The sequence below is a fragment of the Alosa sapidissima genome, chromosome 2 (assembly GCF_018492685.1).
Source record: "Alosa sapidissima isolate fAloSap1 chromosome 2, fAloSap1.pri, whole genome shotgun sequence".
NCBI lineage: Eukaryota > Metazoa > Chordata > Actinopteri > Clupeiformes > Clupeidae > Alosa > Alosa sapidissima.
Genome location: NC_055958.1, coordinates 2,273,046 through 2,297,536, shown reverse-complemented (window position 1 = coordinate 2,297,536; position 24,491 = coordinate 2,273,046). Strand labels below are relative to the sequence as shown.

Below are 24,491 nucleotides of genomic sequence, written 5' to 3'. Positions count from 1 at the left end.
GTGGGGTCCCCCGCGGGCCCAGGTCACAGGCTACCGCCTCTTCCTGGTGGTGGAGGGCTCCAGCCCCAAGCAGCTGCGCATCCCGGCACGCCTGACCCAGTACACGCTGCTCAACCTGCAGCCCGAGACGCGCTACACCGCCACGCTCCACTCTGAGAGGGACAACGTGCTGAGCGAGGGCACCTCTGCCATCTTCACCACCAGTGAGTTAGGAATACACACCTGTACACACACACTCATACTGTACGCACACACACACACACACACACACACACACACACACAGACCCAGAGATGTTCCCTCGTACACAACTACAAAGTGTACCTAAGGAAGGGCACACACACACACACACACACAGGTGAATACCTGCAGGAAAATTCTGTGCAGACTCTCTCTTGATGTGGTCTTGTTCATGATGTTCACCCAGTGCTGTTCTCTTTATGAATCTCTTGTTGTCTCCCCTCCCCTTGTGCGTTTGTGTGTGTGCGTGCGTGCGTGTGCGTGCGCGTGCGCGTGTGCGTGTGCGTGTGTGTGTGTGTGTGTGCGCGCGTGTGTGTGCGTTCTCCTCTCCTCTTCTCCCCCCAGCCCAGCCCATGGGTAATGCTCCGCGCTTCACCACCGATGTTACAGACACCTCCATCACCGTGTCCTGGAATCCAGTGCCTAGGGTGGGCTACAAGGTACCGGCCAGAGGACAGCTAAGCTGACCATAGCAGAGTTCACGCAGTCAACCAGTTACACCTCCACTGATCTCAGACATTATGTCCGTATGTCTGTGTGTGAGAGAGAGAGTGAGTGAGTGTGTGTGTGTGTGTGTGTGTGTGTGTGTGTGTGAGTGTGTGTGTGTGTGTGTGAGAGCGAGAGAGAGTGTGTGTGATAGGGAGAGTGAGTGTGTGTGTGTGTGTGAGAGTGTGTGTGAGAGCGAGAGAGAGTGTGTGTGATAGGGAGAGTGAGTGTGTGTGTGTGTGTGTGTGAGAGAGCGAGAGAGAGAGTGTGTGAGAGAGAGTGAGAGAGTGTGTGTGTGTGAGAGAGAGAGAGAGTGTGTGAGCGAGAGAGAGAGTATGAGAGGAGTGTGTGTGTGTGTGTGTGTGAGAGAGTGAGAGAGAGAGAGAGTGTGTGTGAGCTAGAGAGAGGTACTGTAGTGCTGAGCTGGGGGTGCGGTGTCGTTACGCTGTCACCTGCATGTCATAAATGTGACCCTGGGAAAGGTGTGACCTTTCACCCCATGTTTATGTGCCCTCCTCTCAGTTTCTCTCCCTCCTTTCTCTACATGTCTTCCCTCTTATCTTCTCTCCCTCCTTTCTCTACATGTCTTCCCTCTTATCTTCTCTCCCTCCTTTCTCTACATGTCTTCCCTCTTATCTTCTCTCCCTCCTTTCTCTACATACCTTTTTTTCCTCTTCCTCCTCCTCCTCCTCTCCTCATGTCCCTTACTCTCTTGCCCTCCTCCTTCTCCTCTCCTCATGTCCCTTACTCTCTTGCCCTCCTCCTTCTCCTCTCCTCATGTCCCTTACTCTCTTGCCCTCCTCCTCCTCCTCCTCCTCCTCCTCCTCTCCTCATGTCCCTTACTCTCTTGCCGCCCTCCTCCTCCTCCTCCTCCTCCTCCTCCTTTCCTCATGTCCCTTACTCTCTTGCCCTCCTCCTCCTCCTCCTCCTCCTCCTCCTCCTCCTCCTCATGTCCCTTACTCTCTTGCCCTCCTCCTCCTCCTCCTCCTCCTCCTCTCCTCATGTCCCTTACTCTCTTGCCGCCCTCCTCCTCCTCCTCCTCCTCCTCCTCCTCTCCTCATGTCCCTTACTCTCTTGCCCTCCTCCTCCTCCTCTGATCTCCTCTCCTCTCCTGTCCCATCTCTCTGTTGTTTACCTGGTGACATGACATGTATGTGGTATTTGCTTATGGTGTGTACACTACAGGGCACATAGGAGCCGTCTTTAGGGGTTCTTGATTCATGTGCTGGCTCAATAAAGAAGTTTTAAAAATCAACGTCTCTCTCTCTCTCTCTCTCTCTCTCTCCCCCCCTCCATCTCTCATCCTGTTCTACCCCCCCCCCCCCCCTCTCTCTGTAGCTGTCTGTGAGGCCCAGTCAGGGAGGTGAGGCGCCCAGGGATGTAGTCTCTGAGTCGGGCACCGCTGCCATCTCTGGCCTGACCCCTGGGGTGGAGTACTCCTACAGCATTCAGCCAATCATCAACGGCCACGACCAGGGGAACCCAATCGAGCGCCGCATAGTCACACGTGAGTGGGTGGGACCTTAGCCTTTATGGGAGATTATCAGTAGTATGTAGACAGCAGGACATTATTACTAATAACCCACCTTACTGTAACATAGAAAGTTTATTTTAAATGAATACTTTATTTTACATGTGCTCACAAGCCACATATTTTCTTAATTTTACGCAATGCCTACAAAGTGAATGGCAGTTCTGTGATGGCTGTAGATATTGAAGACTTAGCTGACATAGCTGTTAGTACATAATTAATTAATTTGTTAATTAATGTAATTTTATTTTTTTCAGCTCTGTCCCCTCCCACTGACCTGAAACTCGAGTCCAATCCCAACACAGGAGAGCTGACGGTCCAATGGGGAGACACCAATTCTCCAGGTGACTCCTCCCTTTCAGCTCATGAGAGGTTTAGCTTTATATAAAGCTGTGGAAAGGCAAACAAATGATGTCCAGATTTGAAGACATTCTAAGAGGCCTGGCTGCACAAAGACTCCTCAGAGCAGAAATCTGACCAAATGTACTTGATCTTTCATTTTAACCCATTAAAACCCTCCCTGCCATGTTTCAGACATCACCGGCTACAGAGTGACATGCACCCCGACCAATGGGCAGGAAGGGAACTCTGTGGAGGAGTTTGTGAAGGCGGGCCAGACCTCGTGCACCCTGGAGAACCTCAGCCCTGGCGTGGAGTACAGCGTCAGCGTGGTCACCGTCAAGGACGACATGGAGAGCTCGCCCGTCTCCACCATCGTCACTCAGGGTGAGCACCTAACGCCGTGACCTTTGAACTCTGACCTGTCTCAACCCCTGGTCTGAAGATCTGTCCACCCACACTAAGTGTGTATGTGTGTGCGTGTGGATCAGGCACTAATTCTCAGCCTAATGTCTGAAATCGTCATGGCATTAGTGAGTTTTGATGGTAAACAAGTGTTGATAAATAAGAGGCGTGTGGTGGATTAATTAGCTGCCCCTACTCTGCAAAACCATTAAATGTAAAATGCAGAATTATATTTAATGACTTATAATATTGCTGTGGTGATTTGGTCTTTCTCTAACATGTTTCTTGCTTACTACTGATGAAGTGATATGAGCACACAAGTGTAGGGGCACTATTTATATCCGACCTTTTAACACTTGTGATGTGATGGTGACCAACCCATGTCATATCGCTGGTTACGTGTGCTTGGTCTTCCATGGTATCACAACTGTACCATGTGGAAGGCCCCATTTTTACCTCCGGCAGAAGTCACACTCAACAATGACTGTGTGTGTGCTTCTCTGTGTCCTTGTGTGTGTGTCTGTGTTTGTCCTCCTGTGTGTGTGTGTGTGTGTGTGTGTGTGTGTGTGTGTGTGTGTGTGTGTGTGTGTGTGTGTGTGTGTGTGCACCATCTGCCCTTTCTCCCACCCGTTCTAATCCTGCTCAGAAATCCCCAAGCTCACGGATCTGGACTTTGTGGACGTCACCGACACCACCATCGGCCTTAGCTGGAGCCCGCTCAACTTCACCACGGTGACAGGCTACCGTGTCACGGTGGTCGCCGCCGGCGACAGCGTGCCCATCTTCGAGGACATGGTGGAGCCCACCACCGGCTACTACACCGTCTACGGCTTGGAGCCCGGCATCGATTATGACATCACCGTCGTCACGGTCACAGAGAAGGGCGAGAGCGAGCCCACCACAATCACCCAGCAGACTGGTAAGCGGACATCCGGGGTGTGTGTGGGGCGGGTTGGGGGGGGGTTAAAGGTCATAATGTGTTTCCACTGAATCCATCACCATCGCATTCTGGCTGTGATGCTGATTTCAGATGCATTAAAGGAGTGGCATTAGTCAAAACTGGACTAGGCACACCGTATTGAAAGCAGTGCAGTGCGGAGAGCTGTTTCTCGGACACTTCTGAAATGAACTGTGGAGGAATAGCAAACACTGACCATAGAGATGACCATCAGTTCTGGTGACGCAGCGCAGATCGACCTGGTGGAGAATAGGAGCTCGTCTCTGCCCTCTCATTAGTGGGGTTACAGGGTTCTTCTCGTAGGGGTACAGACAGGGAGCAAAGACATGAAGAAGGAATAGTGTCACTGGAGTACTAATTGTTTGTGTGTGTGTGTGTGTGTGTGTGTGTGTGTGTGTTTTGTGTGCGTTTGTGTTTGTGTTTGGTTTTGTGTGCGTTTGTGCGTGTGTGTTCGAATGGCGTTTGAGCAGCCTGTGCAGGACATGAATTTCTGAAATGACTTCAGTTTTTCTTGGGACTGTTGGAGAGCGTCCCACACACATGGTTCAGCAGAGTGTTCTCACCAGTGCTTGGAAATGTTTGGTTGTGTGCGAAAAGTGTGGAAAATGGCCCTCAAAACTGACCCAGACTTTCCACCAGATGTCTCCTCACTCTTCTCCGTTTGATTAAGCTGACCTAATCCTTTTGCAGCAAAGTTTGTTCTGTCAGTTACACAGCTCTCCGTTGTCATATTCTGACCACACACACACACACACACACACACACACACACACACACACACACACACACACATTCCTACAAAGGCACAGAGAAATGCTCATCTCTCTCTCTCTCTCTCTCTCTCTCTCTCTCTCACTATTGCAATCTTTCTCTATATATATATATATATTTATATATATATGTCTCTCTCAATCTGTCTCTCTGTCTTTAACCCCCATTTTAGTATATGTTGTGTCTATCCCTGTGTGTGTGTGTGTGTGAGACAGGAAGAGAGTGTGAGAAAGTGTAGGAACCTGCTGGAGAGGAAAGAGGTGAACTAGGAGACTTGCATATGCTTTTCATCTAGGCTGTGTGTGTGCTTGCACTGTGCATGTGGGGTGGGGGTGCACTGTGTGTGTGTGTGTGTGTGTGTGTGTGTGTTCTGGTTTGAAGCGCAGCTGGTAGTAGGCTGTGAAGTATTAATTTGTTTCATCTCTCTCGGTTGGCGGTTTCACAGCCGTAGCCTATTTTCACTCCTCTGTCTCTCTTTGTTCTCTCTCTCCTTCCTTTTAACGTACACAATGTTCTCTCGTTCAGTGGCTCCCCCACGCTCCGGTTTATATGTTTTTTTAAATCGCCATAAAACTACTGGTTCTGTGTGTTGGCCTCTTTTATATAGCAATCCTGCATTTTGAATAACCCCAACCATCAGACCCCATTTCATATTATTTCAGTTTGTTTTCACAAAGTGTAATTATGAAGTTTTTGCATAATTTTTTATTCCATCTAGCTTCAGTGTTCAATATATAAATTGTGTTTGCAAACCACAGATAATGTATAGAGAACGTTATCCTCAACAATAAGAAACTAACCCTGATTTGTCCCTTACCCTCTTTCTTACCCTCTTTTCTCTCCTCCTCCTCCTCCTCCTCTGCAGCTGTTCCGGCTCCAACGGATCTCGGCTTCAGTGATGTCGGCCCGGAGAGCATGCTGGTGTCGTGGACCGCCCCCATCGTCCCCAACAAGGCGGACATTAACCGCTTCATCATGCGTTACCACCCCATCGACAGCGACGATGACATCACCGAACGCAGCGTCAGCGCCGCCTTCAACAATCTGATTCTGCGCGGTAAGATGACCTCAGTGACCCTCGCCAAAGACCAGTGGCCTCAGTGACCCTCACCAAAGACCAGGGGCCATTTAGTTTTCTTTCAGTCTTTCCTAGGATTCATTACTGTGATATGTCTGATGCTGTCACAACTAAATACTAAATAACAACTTAAATAATGTGTTCACTCATAAACACACACACACACACACACACGCACACACACACACACACACACACACTCTGATTTTGGCTGTGTGTTTTCCAGACCTGCTCCCCAACACGGAGTACCTGGTGAGTGTGGTGTGTGTTTACGAACAGCGGGAGAGCTCTCCAGTGGTCGGCACTCAGAGAACACGTGAGTAATTGGAGTTATTATTCAATTATTAGAGTAATTAGAGTTATTATTACATTATTAGAGTAATTAGAGTTATTATTCAATTATTAGTCGTAATTAGAGTTATTATTAAATTATTAGTCGTAATTATTAAGGTATATGTATGAAAAAGCAGCCATAGTGTTGATAATCAAACGGGTAATCAAAATGGACTGCATTTATATAGCACTTTTTTAGTGTTCTGTAGCGCTGTACAGAGTAATGCCTCACATTCACCCATTCACTCATGCATTCATACACTGATGGCAGAGGCTGCCATGCAAGGTGCCTACCAGCACATTGAAGGGTAGAATAGGGTTGGTTTGCTCATAATGATATGTACTTTATTCATGACTTGTAAGCATCAAGTTGAATAGTGTTTTTCAGTCAGAGAGGAAAGAGCAGGAAGCCACTGAAGATGCAGGCATTATTAGAATCATCAAGAAGCCACTGAAGATGCAGGCATTATTAGAATCATCAAGAAGCCACTGAAGATGCAGGCATTATTAGAATCATCAAGAAGCCACTGAAGATGCAGGCATTATTAGAATCATCAAGAAGCCACTGAAGATGCAGGCATTATTAGAATCATCAAGAAGCCTGCAGTGTGCAGGGACTCGCAGGTTAACTTCATCTCCCAACTCCAGTTCCAGTGCCACACCGCCACAGAGCAGGTTAACTTCATCTCCCAACTCCACACTGCCACGGAGATAGGAGTTTTTATGATCTACATCATACTCTTGCAAATGCATGATCTCCTCTCCATTCATAAACATCTTGATATCCATATAGCGATTGTATAGTGAATCTGAAGTAGTAGACTCCCCTGACAGGAGCTGTGAAGAAGCCTGTCGTGCTGCTGTAGGCCTGTCCAACATGGTGATGATTTTGGTGAAGACCAAGTTCAACTCCGTATTCCCAGCGTGTATGAACCCTGAGTCAGTCAGAGCTGCTGAGAATGCCACCTTGGGTTGCTCTGTGATCTCATTCTCCAGATTCTCTATATCAGTCTCAATGTCAGTCTGGTGTTCACTGCTGTCAGCTTTACATCTTGTACTGCAGTTTCCATCTTCAGGTTCTCCACCTCAGTCTCAGTGGCACCCAGTCTGGACTTCACAACAGCCACCTCAGTCATGACATTTTTATTTTCAGGGGCATCAATGACATGATCTCAGGAGGCATTACTCTGCTAATTCTCTGTATAATCCTTCAATATTATATAAAACAAATAACAGACTGAATAAATGCAAAACACACCTTTGCATGTAAGTGACAGACTCAGTACTCCAGTCTGACGCCTGCCAGTCTGTCAGTCATGTATCCTAGTCGAGACGGCATGTGTGTGTTTAGTATTCTCCCCAGAGCTTACTGCTGCCAAATTCTCTGATTACGGTGTACTTTTGATCTAAGCATGTGAGAGCATTATCAGAAAACACACTTGGTCACTTTGGCACTGACCAGGACTAGAGAGTGGGTGTCACAGAGGGCTCGGTCAGAAGACCGCATGTGTGACCTTGCTCATGAAGAGTACAGTGCTGGCTTATCTATATTTTAGTACATTTTCTTTCTAGAGATTTACAAATTATAGTAATTGTTAAATCCTCCTCTCTTCCTGACTCTGCCCTGGTCGCCACTTTTTACCCAGAAGCCAGAACATTGTCTTTGGCCAGGAAATTAGTCTTTTTCTGGGAATACCCAGAGATCACTAGGAACCTATGTATTTGTTTCTTATTTGAGGAATGTGTGTCTGTTACAGTATCATATGTGCTTATTACTGTGGCAGTATCATATATGTCTCTGTCCCTCTCTGTCCCTCTCCTGTGCAGTCCTGGACTCCCCGACGGGCCTGCGCTTCTCGGAGATCTCCACCAGCTCGTTCACGGTGCACTGGCAGGCTCCGGGGGCGGCCATCACGGGCTACCGGTTGCGCTACCAGATGGCGCGCGGCGGACGGGCCAAGGACGAGCGCCTGCCGCCCTCCCGCAGCCACTTCACGCTGACCGGGCTCAGCCCAGAGACGGACTACAGCATCAGCGTCTACGCCGTCAGCGGAGGCCAGGAGAGCCGGCCGCTCACCGGCCAGCAGGCAACAAGTACGCCGACGCTGATTGGTTGATTTAGGGACCAGGCTGTCTAAAAAATCCCAACTACATATTTTCCCCAAATCGTGCAGCCCTACAGAACCACAGAATCTGTGTTGTCTGATGGTGCTCTTTTGTATAAACAATACGTTTCCCCCTCTGTTTCTTCATACTTTAGTCTCGGACGCCCCCACTGACCTGGAGGTGACCACTTCCTCCCCTACTAGCATCACGGTGCGCTGGGACGCCCCGTCCTCTGTGACCGTCAGATACTACAGGATCACCCATGGGGAGACCGGTGAGAATGAGAATGAAGATATCCCAACAAACACGTAACGTTCAGGGAACGTTCCTTAAACCTTACTAGTCTGCTTTTAGTTTTGTGTTGGAGTCGGTGTAGCTTTGTTTTTGCTGCCATGTACAATTACATAGATGGTCTGTTTTGTCATCTGCCCGTTTCCCACCGAGTGCGTGGCGTGAGTGTGTCAGCTGCGTGGCGTGTCCGTTTTTATTTCGGCTCCCATGGTAACAGGTTAGAGCTTGTACATTGTAGTGTTGTCACGATACCAAAATTATGACTTCGATACGATACCTGCCATAAATATCACGATGCTCGATATTGAAACGATACTACGGCGAAATCCTAAGATATCTGGAAAAGAAAGGACTCATACCTCCTCCAAGTGAATTGAGTCATTTGTGTTGAATTCGGTGCACTTTTGTAGTGTGCAGGTCAATTCTGGGTTCTAAACTTCCTACATAATTATTATTTTTATAGTCAGTAAAATAGTAGGCCTACTTTGTGTGATTTAAGTCCTTTATTTTTTGTTATAGTTAATTTACATTGTGTTGTGTCTTGCCAATAAAGTAGCTTTAAATAGCCAAACTAGTCTAGATCAAGGTCAGTGTTGAAATTACTGCATGCAAATCACTGAATGCTATGCAGAGGGCCTACGTCTATTTCTTTGATAACATGATTTGCTACCACGTAACAATAAGCCGCTATTATTATTAGGACTCAACACGCTTTGGTGGTATTATATGCTGTGGGCTTTAATTAGCGCATTTCGGGTAGCCTATCCTACATCTGGGCAATACTTATTGAACAAATTGCAGTCTACATGCCATGACAAATATTACCATTAGTACTGACCGAACATGAAATAGATTGTTTACAAGTTGGTAATGTTATTCTGGCGTGAACATTGCGCTTTCATCACGTTAGCACCCTATGATTACAGCCTGGGGCGCCTGCAGAAATTAATGCTATGGTACGCACACCCATCACCCCCCCCCCCCACCCAAAACAAACCCCAAAATCAAGCGTGGACAATATTTGTCCGTTTCCCGGTTTTAGCCCCGTGCACTGGTCAGCAAAAAAGTAGCCTACATAGCATAACAACATACACATGCAATAATACAACAACAACGTCTACAATGACCTATTCATTTGGACAACTTGATACAGCTCTATACAGGCGAAAGTTACCTTGTTTTGTTCTAGCGTACCGTGACGTCTGGCTTTAAACAGCTGTAATGCAGTCTAACGTTCTGGCAAGCACACCAATTGCCTACCTTGTTCTTGTCCATCTGAAATAACTCCTCTAGCTTTGCTGCCTCCATACTTTCTGTTTTCGTTGTTTAAACTTGTGATATCCATGATGAGTATTGAGTTAGTGAATTAGCTCAACATTGTGTGCTGATAACCATATGTAGATAGCCGAAAACAAGAGAACAAGTAAAGAAAACAAGTAGCCTAGTTGCGTGCCTGCGTGCATATTCTTTCTCCTGCTCAAACAAAATGTGTGTGCGTTAATTTTGATAACGTGTTCACTAAGTCACGTAATAGAAAATTGTAAATAGCCTGATGGCATGCAGCTAATGGGATACTGTGCATAGTTGGGAAGGTATGGTGGGCCAATTTGGTGTGAATACACATTACACACACACGTTGAGTAGCCTAGCCTGATGGTACGCACAGTGCGTACGGACGTACACCTGCAGGCGCGCCTGATTACAGCTCGTTATGTCTCGTCAAAATTCATTGATGAAGGAAGGTTCAAGGAAGGAACCTTACTCGTTTCACTTAGGCTAGACTAAAACAGAAGAGAAGAACTTGGCACTAACCATGTAGTCGTGTTTTCTATAGCATATTCGTTAACCTGTCGTTCTTTGAACAAAAATGTTGGGATATGTCTGCGAGGTGTTTAGCCAAGTTCCATGCGTAGCCTACTGCTTTTAAATGACTTTGAAACATATTTCACAAACGGGCCTCTGTGTATCCGATGGCTTGCCTTCACTATTCGCGATGTATCCGAAATAGTTGCAGATTTCACTTCACCTTTTGTTTTATCCACAAGGCCGAGGATGGTCGGCAAAGAACTACTGTATGTTGACGTTGGCTGCGCACTCACTCACTCAGAGCTGCCTGCTTGACACGCCCACTTGCCTAGATGCATGCAAGGAGCAGTGAGAGCAGCAGTTCACGCAGACACAGAACGTTAATTTTAATAAAGTATCGATTCTAAAAACGTCGGAAATCGTATCGTTTTTTTGCGTGAAGGCATCGTGATACCTTTTTAGTATCGATACACCGTGCAACACTAGTACATTGACACGCGTGTCTCGAGCCGTGCTGAAACCGCGTACATGCTAGGAATAGGACTCACCCCTATTTTTTCACGCCACACGCAAGCATGTTGAAAGCGTTTCCATTCAAAACAGTTTTAATTGGCAGAGAGGCCGCCACAGCACTGCATCAGACAGACTTCTGGTAAGCAAAGACGTAGAAAACTCCACGCAGTCGCCATGCAAGTTCACGCCACATTCCCGGTGTAAAACGGGCCTTATACACATTGCCATTAAAGAATTCAGGACCACCTTTAAAGATTCTTTATTCATTTAAATCATCTTTGAAGTCTACAGACCAAACAAACCAAAGACATCTGCACATTGCCATCCCACTGTGCACTGGTCTCTTAATCCTTTTGTCTTCCTCTGTGTCCAGGAGGCGAGAGCCTGCCCAAGGAGTTCACCGTCCCTGGCACCCAGTCCACTGCCACCATCACCAACCTGCGGCCTGGCACTGACTACACTGTCACCGTCTACGCCGTCACTGGCAGAGGGGACAGCCCCGCCTCCAGCACCCCCATCTCCGTCAGACACAAGACAGGTGAGACTTCACACAGGTCTGGACAGAACCGGTCTAATTCATATTAGAGACAGGTGAGACTTCGCACAGGTCTGGACAGAACCGGTCTAATTCATATTAGAGACAGGTGAGACTTCGCACAGGTCCACCGACTGCTAAAGAGAAACATGATCTGTCTATATCACTCAAAACCTTGGAGAGGTTTGCAGGAGATGTGCAAACAAGCACCGTGTCTATATCACACACAGCTGTGTCGGCTGTAGCAATAAATGATGCACCTGGCTGGGTTTGCAGACTAGCAGTTGATGTGATGGGTGTTCAAGATGTGAAACCATGTGATCGTGATGACGGCTCTGCCACTGGTATTCACACCACACACGACACAGTAAATCAGTCAGGTGTGGATGCTTTCCTCCATTTGTGTGGCATGCACTGCTGTCGGTGTCACAGAGACGCTTGTTAAATCACCTGATATGTGTGCTGACCAATAGAACGCTTCCATGTCACGAGTAGTTCTGACATGTTGACAAGAGTGCAGTGAAAGAACCTTTCGTCGTTTGTTTAATTAGGAGTTGCCTTGCATAATATGAAAATGCATTTTACAGATACATACAAAGTTATGTAAGAACATGTTTGGGAGCTTTCCATGTGAAGCAGCAATGGTAGACCTCTCTGTCAGTCTGTATGTAATGACAATATTCTGACTCTCTTTCTTTCTCTCTCTCTCTCTCTCTCCCTCTCTTTGCAGACATTGAGTCCCCCTCAGAGCTGGAAGTGACCGATGTGAAGGACAGCACCATCACGGTGCGCTGGACCCCGGCCGCGGGCCCCGTCACGGGGTACAGGGTCACAGGGGTCCCCCGTAATGGACAGGGCCCCTCCTTCACTGAGACCGTCGCTCCAGGTGAGACTTACCATAAACTTCAAGCTTACTGGAACTGAAGCATGATCAGTGTTGAAGCATAGACGCCTAAAAAGTGTATAGATAGATCTATAGTGAACAGTTAACAGTGATCAGTGATCCTAGGGCAAAAAGAGAACACCACGTTTAGAAGGCATTTAAACAATATTGATGTTGAACTGTTGAACTTTTCAAGTACCATATTTCTTAACATATCCATCATTGCTGTATCTCCATTGTGGACTTGAAGAGCTAACAGGTTTTAAACAGCAGTTAATCTTTCTGTATTGAGTCATTTGGATGTAGCTCGTAAGGCATGCAGCCATTTCAAACCACAGCAGTCGAAAAGGCATGTAAGCTTTGAAAAGATGTTTGACAATACATTTGGCACTTCACAGAAGCCTCGGAGTTAAACAGATCCAACACTTTCAAATTTCAAACTGAAGGTCCACATGTGTTACACCACCTGTTATCCCAGGACTGTTGAAGGCCTCGTGATGAAGGCCTAATGATTATATTGTTGTGAATATTGTTCATGTCAGTGTGACTGTGGTGCTTATTTCAAGATAACATTTACATTTACATTTACATGTACATTTATTCATTTCGCAGAGGCTTTTTCCAAAAGCAACTTACATATCCACAATACCACAAAGTGTAAATTACGCTAACACCATTTTTTAACAAGGTGCTGCGTACGGAATGTTTACCGTTCATCTTTTGCCACTGCAGACCAGACTGAGATGACCTTCTCAGGCCTGATGCCCACGATGGAGTACGTGTTGAGTGTCTACGCTCTGGGACAAGATGGGGAGAGTCCTCCACTCGTGGAGACCGTTGTCACCAGTGAGTTTAAAAGCAATTCCCATCCCATAATGAGTCATATAGGACCTTATAGACACTTTGTAGATGGCTTGTGAATAGTAAGCTGTTTATAAGCAGGTATTTGTTTGTTTAAAAGTGTTAAGTGCATGTTGCCGTTTAAGTGCATGTTTAAGTGCATGTTGCCGTTTCAGAGATCAAAAAGCTCTTCAGAAGTGACTTATGAGTTTGTGGCCATCACGTCATCTGGGTTCCTGTGATGTTTGAAACTAAGCTATCAGCGCCACCTGCTGGTCAATGTCCAACCCTTTGACCTTTTTTATCTTTATTCCTGCCCTCTCTCTAGCCGTTGACCGGCCCAAGGACCTGACCTTCTCCGAGGTGGAGGGCACGTCCTTGCGCATCAGCTGGGACAGCCCCGACGGCCATGTGAGCTCCTACCGCGTCACCTACTCCAGCCCTGAGGAGGGCGAGAGAGTGCTGTTCCCGCCACCGCGCCCAAACGACGAGTCAGCCACCATCCATGGCCTGCGGCCCGGCACAGAGTACACGGTCAAGGTCATCGCCCTGCACGACCTCACCCCCAGTCCAGCACTGGTGGGAACACAAGCCACAGGTAAGCCTCCCATAACATGTCTAGTATTCTGGACAGTGGATATGATAAAGGTTATACATAGTTATATAATAGTTATATAATAGTGGCAATAATTGTGAGCAACGTGTTTTTGTTAAAAATATTTATTTCTTTATGAGATTTTCCTTTTTCTCAAAATAAATTTGCATCCCTTCAAGGTTGGATTGTTTTTTCATTGTGAGATCACAATAAGTCCCCAACAGATTATTTTTTATACCGGTTTTTAGTCAACTTTAGCAGAGGTGCCAATAATTCTGGAGGGTACTGTATAGTGATTAGTGATGAAACATGTTCATTGATGGCTATCAATCAGCAAAACAGATGCTGTTGGAAAAAGTCCACTCTGTTGAAGAGGTTAATGTCTGTGTAGTTGTCTGTTTTTGTGGACATGGTTTACTTAGTCCTATACTACAAGCCACTGCAATGAAGATGTCCTTTGAAAAAAAGCTTTTCATCATAGACTAGGCTTAGTCCATGTATGGGAAACTAAGCCTTTGTGTTTACATTTCTCCTTCCCATACCTGACCTTTCCTGCTTCACGCTTGGTCTCTGTTCAAAAGAGTAACTCATATTTAAGTGCTTTTTTATTCTAGTTATTCATTTCCATCACATGGCTTTCATAGCAGCTTATTTTGAAGTAATTATATGTACAACATTTTGCTTTTGCTAGAAGTCAATGATCCCCTATGCATACATGACCAGCTAAGTGTTTCCATCACTCACATGTAATCTCTCTCTCTCTCTCTCTCTCTCCCTCTCCCTCTCTCTCTCTCTCCCTCTCCCTCTCCCTCTCCCTCCCTCTCCCTCTCTCTCCCCCCATAGCCATCCCTGCCCCCACCAACCTGGAGTTCTCCCAGGTGGGCCCGTCCTCCTTCACCATCACCTGGCGGTCCCCCAGCGCCCAGCTGACCGGCTACCGCGTGGTCATCAACCCCACCAGCAAGAGCGGCCCCGCCAAAGAGATCAACTTGGCTCCCGACTCTACTCAAGTCCATGTGCCCGGCCTCATGGTATGTGTCCATCTCAGTCTGACCACACAGCCAGCAGAGCAGTATTCAGATGCACAAACAAAGGCAAATATTTACAGTAAACTCAAAGGAAGTGTTTGCAAATGTTTGCTAACCCTAGTAAATGATCCAAAGATTACTTTTTATTTTGCAAACATACGATGATACTGGATGAAGGCTAGTGTTGAAATTGACAAATTGTCAACACGGTTTACATTTAACATTTAAAAAAAAAAAGAACTTGCATCTTTTCAAAGAATCTAAAAGTGTACCCCAGGTGGCAAGTGCATCAACATAGAAAGGAAACTTAAACAAGATTGATTGAAATAGCACACAATGTTCATGGGTACTTTGACACAAAGTTTCTCTTGGAAGAAACAGAGGAGAACTCGGGGAAGGCTATGCTTTACTGCATGGTTCCTTGAAATAGAAAGTAGCAACAACATTTATGAATGTAAATTACAACATGGAGTCTGAACTGTAGTTTTAATCTCTGATTTGAGGGTTGCTTGAGAAACTGACATCATATTTTTTGAGGCGAATGGTTTCCTTGATTGCCCTGTCTACTACTTTTTTGCCCTCATAACTTTTTACAGCTAAAATTGCATTCACCAGATTCACAGCTGTGGGTTTTGGCAGGAAAATCATTGACAGTGACGTCATTGAAAAATATTGTAAAATCTCACATTTAAACTTCTCAAGAAATGTTACAGATTAAATTCTGTGGAAGGTTGAAGGTTCTAGAATCATCGATCTTCTCCTCACCCCTGCTTCCACAGCTGTGCTCCAAGTGTGTGTGTGTGCGTGTGTGTGTTTAACCCTGGGGCAGCCATAATGAGAGCCCTCTCTCCCACTGCTGCAGCTGTCTGTGGCCAGAGTGCTCTGAGTCGGCCTCTCCTCTCCTGTCCTCTCCTCTCTCCTCTCTGCTGTGCTGTGCTCCGACTGTGACCGCATGCCAACTCTCCCCCCAAGGCTATCAAGCTCCTGCTGCACACAGGGCCCAGTCTGTCATTTTCCGCTAGTGCTCGTCTTAACGCGCATTATCAAAGAACTCTCCTCAGCAGATGTAACCAAAGCAACAGATTTGAGAGGAGAATGGAGTTGTGAATGTGTCTCAACTGTCTTTCTCTCTGTGTGTGTGTGTGTGTGTGTGTGTGTGTGTGTGTGTGTGTGTGTATAGGTGGCTACTGCCTATGAAGTCCAGGTGTATGCTCTGAAGAACTCCCTCACCAGCCGTCCTCTGAAAGGAGAGATTAACACTCTAGACAGTGAGTAATTTAAAGCACACCCTCTCAGACACACACACACACACACACACACACACACACACACACACACACTCGATCACCAGCATCAACCTTGTCACAATCTTCCACAACAGCAGCGTTGACCCGGTCACCTTGTCCTTCTCCTCGGCAGACATCAGTCCTCCCCGACGCGTTCGCATCGCCAATGTGAAGGACTCGTCCATCAGTCTCACGTGGCGCTCCAAGACCGACGCCATCTCTGGCTTCCTGGTGGAGGCGATCCCCAGCACAGAGGGCGAGAGCACCATCCAGAGGTCCATCCCCCCAGATTCACGCGGATATACCATCACAGGTATCACGTATCACGCGCACACACACACACACACACACACACACACACACACACCACACACACACACACACACACACACACACACTCTCACACTTCCATCACTGATGAAAACTATCAGTACCCAGGTGGAAGACTTCCTGATTTGTTTACATTTGCCAGAGTGTCTCCATAGTAACTGTGAACATGTGTTTATCCTCTCAGGCCTGCAGCCGGGCACCACATACAACATCAACATCTACACCCTGAGTGGGACTGGACGCAGTGAACCCTTCCGCCTGACCGCCACCACGAGTAAGAGTCTCTCAATATCCAACACACACACACTAATGACCGCCACCACGAGTAAGAGTCCAACACACACACACACACACACACACACACACACACACACACACACACACACACACTAATGACCGCCACCACGAGTAAGAGTCCAACACACACACACACACACACACACACACACACACACACACACACTAATGACCGCCACCACGAGTAAGAGTCCAACACACACACACACACACACACACACACACACACACACTAATGACCGCCACCACGAGTAAGAGTCCAACACACACACACACACACACACACACACACACACACACACACACACACACTAATGACCGCCACCACGAGTAAGAGTCCAACACACACACACACACACACACACTAATGACCGCCACCACGAGTAAGAGTCTCTCAATATCCAACACACACCCGCCTGACCGCCACCACGAGTAAGAGTCTCTCAATATCCAACACACACACACACACACACACACACACACACACACACACACACACACACACACACACACACACACACACACACACACTAATGACCGCCACCACGTGTAAGAGTCCAACACACACACACACACACACACACACTAATGACCAATTTCAATTTCAAAGCATGAAAAGAATGTAACTACACAAATGGCAAAACCAGTTAAAATTAAGCAGAAAACTAAACTAATAACTCTCCATCTCTCTCTCTCTCTCTCCCCCCCCCCCCTCTCTCTCTCTCTCCTCTCTCCCTCTCCCTCTCCCTCTCTCTCTCTCTCTCTCTCTCTCTCTCTCTCTCTCTCTCTCTCTCTCTCTCTCTCCATCCCCCAAACTAAACTAATAACTCTCTCTCTCTCTCTCTCTCTCTCTCTCTCTCTCCATCCCCCAAACTAAACTAATAACTCTCTCTCTCTCTCTCCCTCTCCCTCTCTCTCCATCCCCCAAACTAAACTAATAACTCCTCCCTCTCTCTCTCTCTCTCTCTCCTCTCTCTCTCTCTCTCTCTCTCTCTCTCCATCCCCCAAACTAAACTAATAACTCTCTCTCTCTCTCTCCATCCCCCCCCCCCGCCCCTTCTCTCCAGCTAAGCCCGTGATCAGCCCCCCCACCAACATCCGCTTCACATCGCTGATGCCCAACGCCATCTCCTTCAGCTGGGAGGCCCCACGCAGCCCCATCACTGGCTACTACATCACCTACGAGCAGGCTGGCGGAGTGCCCAGGGAACTGCTGCCCAGGGTGCCCTCCTCACGCTCCAGTGCCACCATCACTGGTATGCCGTGTGTGTGTATGTGGAAGTGTGTGGGTGTGTGATTTATGAGTTGTTAGAGAGCGATTGGTGATTGATACGATAAAGTCTGTCTTCAGTGGAACTCAGCTCATGGTAGTTAGCCTGGCCAATTGTTGCTCTTTCTAACCTTTTTTTTCTCTCTTTCCATCTGTCTTTTTTCTCTTTTTGTCTTTATTTCTTACTTCCTTTCTTTCTAGTTCTTTCCATCCTCCTCTTATGTCTTGTCATCTCTTCCACTAGCTTGTCTTTGTCCTTCATGTTATTCGTTCATTGTCTGTTCATGTGTGCCTCATAAATCAGTCAACAGACTAAGCTGTCTGCTGAATTGTTGATTTGTTGTTATTTACAGGTTTGAATCCAGGCACCGAGTACATCATCAAAATCGTGGCTCTTCAGAACGCCCAGAGGAGCACACATCTCATGGGCAAAGCCACAACCCGTAAGTACTCACTTCCTGTACGTCTATGTAGAAGTATTCTCCCGTGTACATTTTTGTGTAGTTGCTTCTGCCATATGTCCCAAGGATGGTGTATGTTTCATTGGTCTTGTATTGTATAAGTGACACATGCTGTTGGGCTACCCATCAATGCTGAAGCTAAACTCAGCTTTTTGGTGCTTTTTTGCCATCATGCACTGCTTTTTGAACGTAGCGGTTCAAAAGTAAACACACTAAATCTCATTTAGGGTAAAAATCCATTACTCAAAATCACAGGCCAGCTAAGCTTTGCTATAATTTACTCACAGAGGGCTCCCTCTGCTGACAAGGTCATGCTATAGCATTTTAACATCACTATTTTTCTCCTTCCTCTATCTTCTCTTCCTCTATCTTTTCTTCCTCTATCTTCTCTTCCTCTTTCTGCCTCTCTTTGTTCTCCTCTTTTTATTTACCTTTTACCTTTCTCTTGCTCTATCTCTTTCTGTCTCATTACTTCTTGACTTTCCCTGACTTTCTCCTCTCTCTCCCTCTCTCTCTCTCCTCTCTCTCTCTCTCTCCCTCCCTCCCTCTCTCTCTCTCCCTCCCTCCCTCCCTCTCTCTCTCTCTCTCTCTCTCTATCTCTCTCTCTCCCCCTCCTCTCTCTCTCCCTCCCTCCCTCTCTCTAACACGCTGGCTCCCCTCTCCTCCTCCTCCTGCCCGTGGTCCTGCTCCTCCAGAGCTGGAGTCTCCTCCCCTGCTGGTGCCTCAGCTGCCGCCGCTGCCCCCCCCACCGACCCGGCACCTCCGGCCTGGACGTCCCCGAGGAGGACGAGGGCACCAACCACTTCAACAGCAACCACGTGCACCTGGTGGGACCCAACAACCGCGACTCACTCGGACAGCAGGGCAGCACATCTACACCGAGTACCAGAGCCTGGGCCCCAACGAGCAGGGGCAGGTCCTGGGGCCCCAGCAGCGCGAGCCCCTGGTCTACATCCCACGCCCGGGGCCCGACGGCGTCCGCGTGCCCGTGGTGCGGGTCAGCGAGGGGCCCCTGCCGGGCCTGGCCTTCGGTTTCCCCGACAACGAGACGGGCTGGATGCCCCAGGAGGCGCAGACGCACACCACCATCACTTGGCAACCAGCGACGGGGAACGCGGACGAGTACGTGGTCACCTGCAGCCCCCTAGTGGAGACCACCGAGAAGACCTTCCAGGTGAGGAAATGAACACACACACACACAGACACGCACGCACATACACACTAGTTCTATACAATATCTATACAGACATACACATACTCTCACACACACACACACACACACACACACACACACACACACACACACACACGCACGCACGCATGCACACGCTCGCACACATTCACAGACTCTTTGTCAGGTGATACACATAGAACATTGTGTCAGTAATTGAATTTGTTTTTAAAATTCAAAACGTTTAAATCATGTGTGTGACCCCCATCTTGTAGATGCGTCTGCCCGGCTCCTCCAACAGCGCCACCCTGATCGGCCTGACCCCCGGGGCATCCTACAACGTGCTGGTGGAGGTGGTGGACGGGGTCGACAAACACACCGTGCTGGAGAAGGTCATCACTGTCGGCAACACTGGTAACGCAACTTTACCTGCCTAGTTGAAAGAGTTGGTGTGGAGTATGGTGGCCCTGAGGTGCCAATAATCCTTCCCGTTGTTTTTGCATTCCTGTAAACCCTATTGTTTTATCTTCAGTTCAGGGTCGGTCCCGGTGAGCAGGGACGCGTGCTACGACACGTTCACGGCCACGCACCACGAGGTGGGCGAGGAGTGGGAGCGCATGTCGGAGACGGGCTTCAAGCTCTGGTGCAGGTGCCTGGGCCTGGGCAGCGGTCATTTCCGATGTGATTCATCCAGTGAGTGCGAATGAGTGAATGATGCTAACGCTATGCTATGCTAACTCCGTAACATTAGCAGCCGAGTCTGCCGCAACAGAGCCACATCTGGGCCATACCCGTGGGCATTATGGGTGAAAGCCACTGCAGAGTCTGCTGCTAACTGGGGTGGCATGCTTCTTAACACCTGCAAACACACTTGCAGCCACTAGCGGCGCTTCTCTAGCATGGGCAGGGTAGCAAGAAATATACTGAGAACAATGTGGGCTAGTAATGTAAATGTAGACTAAATTCATTGCAATTGATCATGACGAGATAAGCCCACTATGGATAGTGTAAAGATCATATAGGTATTAGTTTACCATTTACTGTGCAGATGTAAAGGTCTGTATAATATATTATACATTGATCACATGTAGCCAATTTAGCTGCCCATGCTAGCTCCTCTGTGCCATGTTTGTACTGTTGTAATCCTCAAACATGGCTGCCAGATAGAGGCCAACTCTGGAACGGATCTGGCCACATGAGACCCAGATCCGCCCCAGGGTGGTCTCCTGTGCTGGGAAAAGCAGAGTAGGTCACGTACGCTCAACACCTCAGGTTTGTGTTGTCAGCCAATAACCAGACGATACCAAAGCTCTGAAGGTCACCTTTGAGTGTGTCAGTGTGGAAAGGTCATGGGGCCACTTGCTCCATGATTCTGTGTGAATGAGGGATGAATTGAACAATCTCAACCCCCCCCCCCCCCCCCCCCCCCCCTTCAAGGTCCAATCCAGGCACTACACCTTTAAGACTAATAAATGTCAAATATATGTATGTCCTGACAATGTTTTTTGTTGTCCAGTTTCTGTCCATTTTTATTCTGCAGTTGCACAATATGAAACGAATAAAATGGCCGACTGGCTGGTTGTCCCCTCAGTTTTATAATAGATGAAAGGCTGACCTTTTAACCACTAAATCTCCCACCTCCAACTTTTACCCCCTCCCACAAACAGAGTGGTGCCATGACAACGGGAATAACTACCGCATCGGTGAGAAGTGGGACCGTCACGCAGAGAATGGTCACATGATGAGCTGCACCTGCCTTGGCAACGGCAAAGGAGAGTTCAAGTGCGAGCCACGTAAGTCCCCCTTAGTGGCCTTAGCCAGACTCATGTTGTAGTACCACTACCACTCATACCACTACCACCCATACCACTACCACTCATACCACTACCACTCATATCACTACCACTCATACCACTACCACTCATACCACTACCACCCATACCACTACCACTCATACCACTCATACCACTACCACTCATACCACTACCACTCATACCACTACCACCCATACCACTACAACTCATACCACTACCACTCATACCACTACCACTCATACCACTACCACTCATACCACTCATACCACTACCACTCATACCACTACCACCCATACCACTACCACTCATACCACTCATACCACTACCACTCATACCACTACCACCCATACCACTACCACTCATACCACCCATACCACACCCACTCATACCACCCATACCACTACCACTCATACCACTCTTACCACTACCACTCATACCACTACCACCCATACCACTCATACCACTCATACCACCCATACCACTACCACTCATACCACTCTTACCACTACCACTCATACCACCCATACCACCCATACCACTACCACTCATACCACTACCACTCATACCACCCATACCACCCATACCACTACCACCCATACCACTACCACTCATACCACTACCACCCATACCACTACCACTCATACCACTACCACTCATACCACTACCACTCATACCACTACCACTCATACCACTACCACCCATACCACTCATACCACTACCACCCATACCACTACCACTCATACCACTCTTACCACTACCACTCATACCACTACCACCCATACCACTCATACCACCCATACCACACCCACTCATACCACCCATACCACTACCACTCATACCACCCATACCACCCATACCACTACCACTCATACCACTACCACTCATACCACTACCACTCATACCACTCATACCACTACCACTCATACCACTACCACTCATACCACTCATACCCACTACCACCCATACCACTACTACCCATACCACTACCACTCATACCACTACCACTCATACCCACTACCACTCATACCCACTACCACCCATACCACTACTACCCATACCACTACCACTCATACCACTACCACCCATACCACTACCACTCATACCACTACCACTCATACCACTACCACTCATACCACTACCACTCATACCACTACCACTCATACCACTCATACCACCCATACCACTACCACTCATACCACTACCACTCATACCACTACCACCCATACCACTACTACCCATACCACTACCACTCATACCACTACTACCCATACCACCCATACCACTACCACCATACCACTACCACTACCACCCATACCACTCATACCACTACCACTCATACCACTACCACTCATACCACTCATACCACTACCACTCATATCACTCATACCACCCATACCACTACCACTCATACCACTACCACTCATACCACTACCACCCATACCACTACTACCCATACCACTACCACTCATACCACTACTACCCATACCACCCATACCACTACCACCCATACCACTACCACTACCACCCATACCACTCATACCACTACCACTCATACCACTACCACCCATACCACTACCACCCATACCACTACCACCCATACCACTACCACTCATACCACTACCACCCATACCACTACCACTCATACCACTACCACTCATACCACTACCACCCATACCACTACCACTCATACCACTACCACCCATACCACTACCACTCATACCACTACCACTCATACCACCCATACCACTACCACCCATACCACTACCACTCATACCACTACCACTCATACCACTCATACCACTACCACTCATACCACTACCACTCATACCACTCATACCACTACCACTCATACCACTCATACCACTACCACCCATACCACTCATACCACCCATACCACTACCACTCATACCACTACCACCCATACCACTACCACTCATACCCACTACCACCCATACCACTACCACTCATACCACTACCACTCATACCACTACCACTCATACCACTCATACCACTACCACTCATATCACTCATACCACCCATACCACTACCACTCATACCACTACCACTCATACCACTACCACTCATACCACTACCACCCATACCACTACTACCCATACCACTACCACTCATACCACTACCACCCATACCACTACCACTCATACCACTACCACCCATACCACTACCACTCATACCACTACCACTCATACCACTACCACTCATACCACTACCACTCATACCACCCATACCACTACCACCCATACCACTACCACCCATACCACTACCACTCATACCACTACCACTCATACCACTCATACCACTACCACCCATACCACTACCACTCATACCACTACCACTCATACCACTCATACCACTACCACCCATACCACTACCACTCATATCACTACCACTCATACCACTCATACCACTACCACTCATACCACTACCACTCATACCACTCCCACTCATACCACTCATACCACTACCACCAATACCACTACCACTCATACCACTACCACTCATACCACTACCACCCATACCACTACCACTCATACCACTACCACTCATACCACTACCACTCATACCACTCATACCACTACCACTCATACCACTCATACCACTACCACTCATACCACTACCACCCATACCACTACCACTCATACCACTACCACTCATACCACTCTTACCACTACCACTCATACCACCCATACCACTACCACTCATACCACTCATACCACTACCACTCATACCACTACCACTCATACCACTCATACCACTACCACTCATACCACCCATACCACTACCACTCATACCACCCATACCACTACCACTCATACCACTACCACTCATACCACTCATACCACTCATACCACTACCACTCATACCACTACCACCCATACCACTCATACCACTACCACTCATACCACTACCACTCATACCACTCATACCACTACCACTCATACCACTACCACTCATACCACTCATACCACTACCACTCATACCACTACCACCCATACCACTACCACTCATACCACTACCACTCATACCACTCATACCACTACCACTCATACCACTCATACCACTACCACTCATACCACCCATACCACTACCACTACCACTCATACCA

At 47.7% G+C, this 24,491-nt stretch overlaps 1 protein-coding gene across 1 annotated transcript in view; it reads left to right on the top strand.

The window, feature by feature from the left end:
• LOC121694448 (fibronectin-like) overlaps positions 1–24,491 on the top strand; it is a 50,039-nt gene that overhangs the window by 22,027 nt on the left and 3,521 nt on the right. The window contains 26 exon segments of the mRNA XM_042074625.1: positions 1–203; positions 586–680; positions 2,065–2,233; positions 2,515–2,601; positions 2,792–2,983; positions 3,648–3,920; positions 5,596–5,787; positions 6,035–6,124; positions 7,969–8,235; positions 8,402–8,521; positions 11,231–11,395; positions 12,123–12,278; positions 13,008–13,121; positions 13,444–13,713; positions 14,554–14,741; positions 15,919–16,006; positions 16,158–16,337; positions 16,539–16,628; positions 17,719–17,907; positions 18,275–18,364; positions 19,078–19,147; positions 19,149–19,240; positions 19,243–19,556; positions 19,829–19,967; positions 20,091–20,246; positions 21,221–21,346. The exon segment at positions 1–203 is cut by the window's left edge and continues 61 nt beyond it. Coding sequence (XP_041930559.1) covers positions 1–203; positions 586–680; positions 2,065–2,233; positions 2,515–2,601; positions 2,792–2,983; positions 3,648–3,920; positions 5,596–5,787; positions 6,035–6,124; positions 7,969–8,235; positions 8,402–8,521; positions 11,231–11,395; positions 12,123–12,278; positions 13,008–13,121; positions 13,444–13,713; positions 14,554–14,741; positions 15,919–16,006; positions 16,158–16,337; positions 16,539–16,628; positions 17,719–17,907; positions 18,275–18,364; positions 19,078–19,147; positions 19,149–19,240; positions 19,243–19,556; positions 19,829–19,967; positions 20,091–20,246; positions 21,221–21,346 — 4,115 coding nt within the window.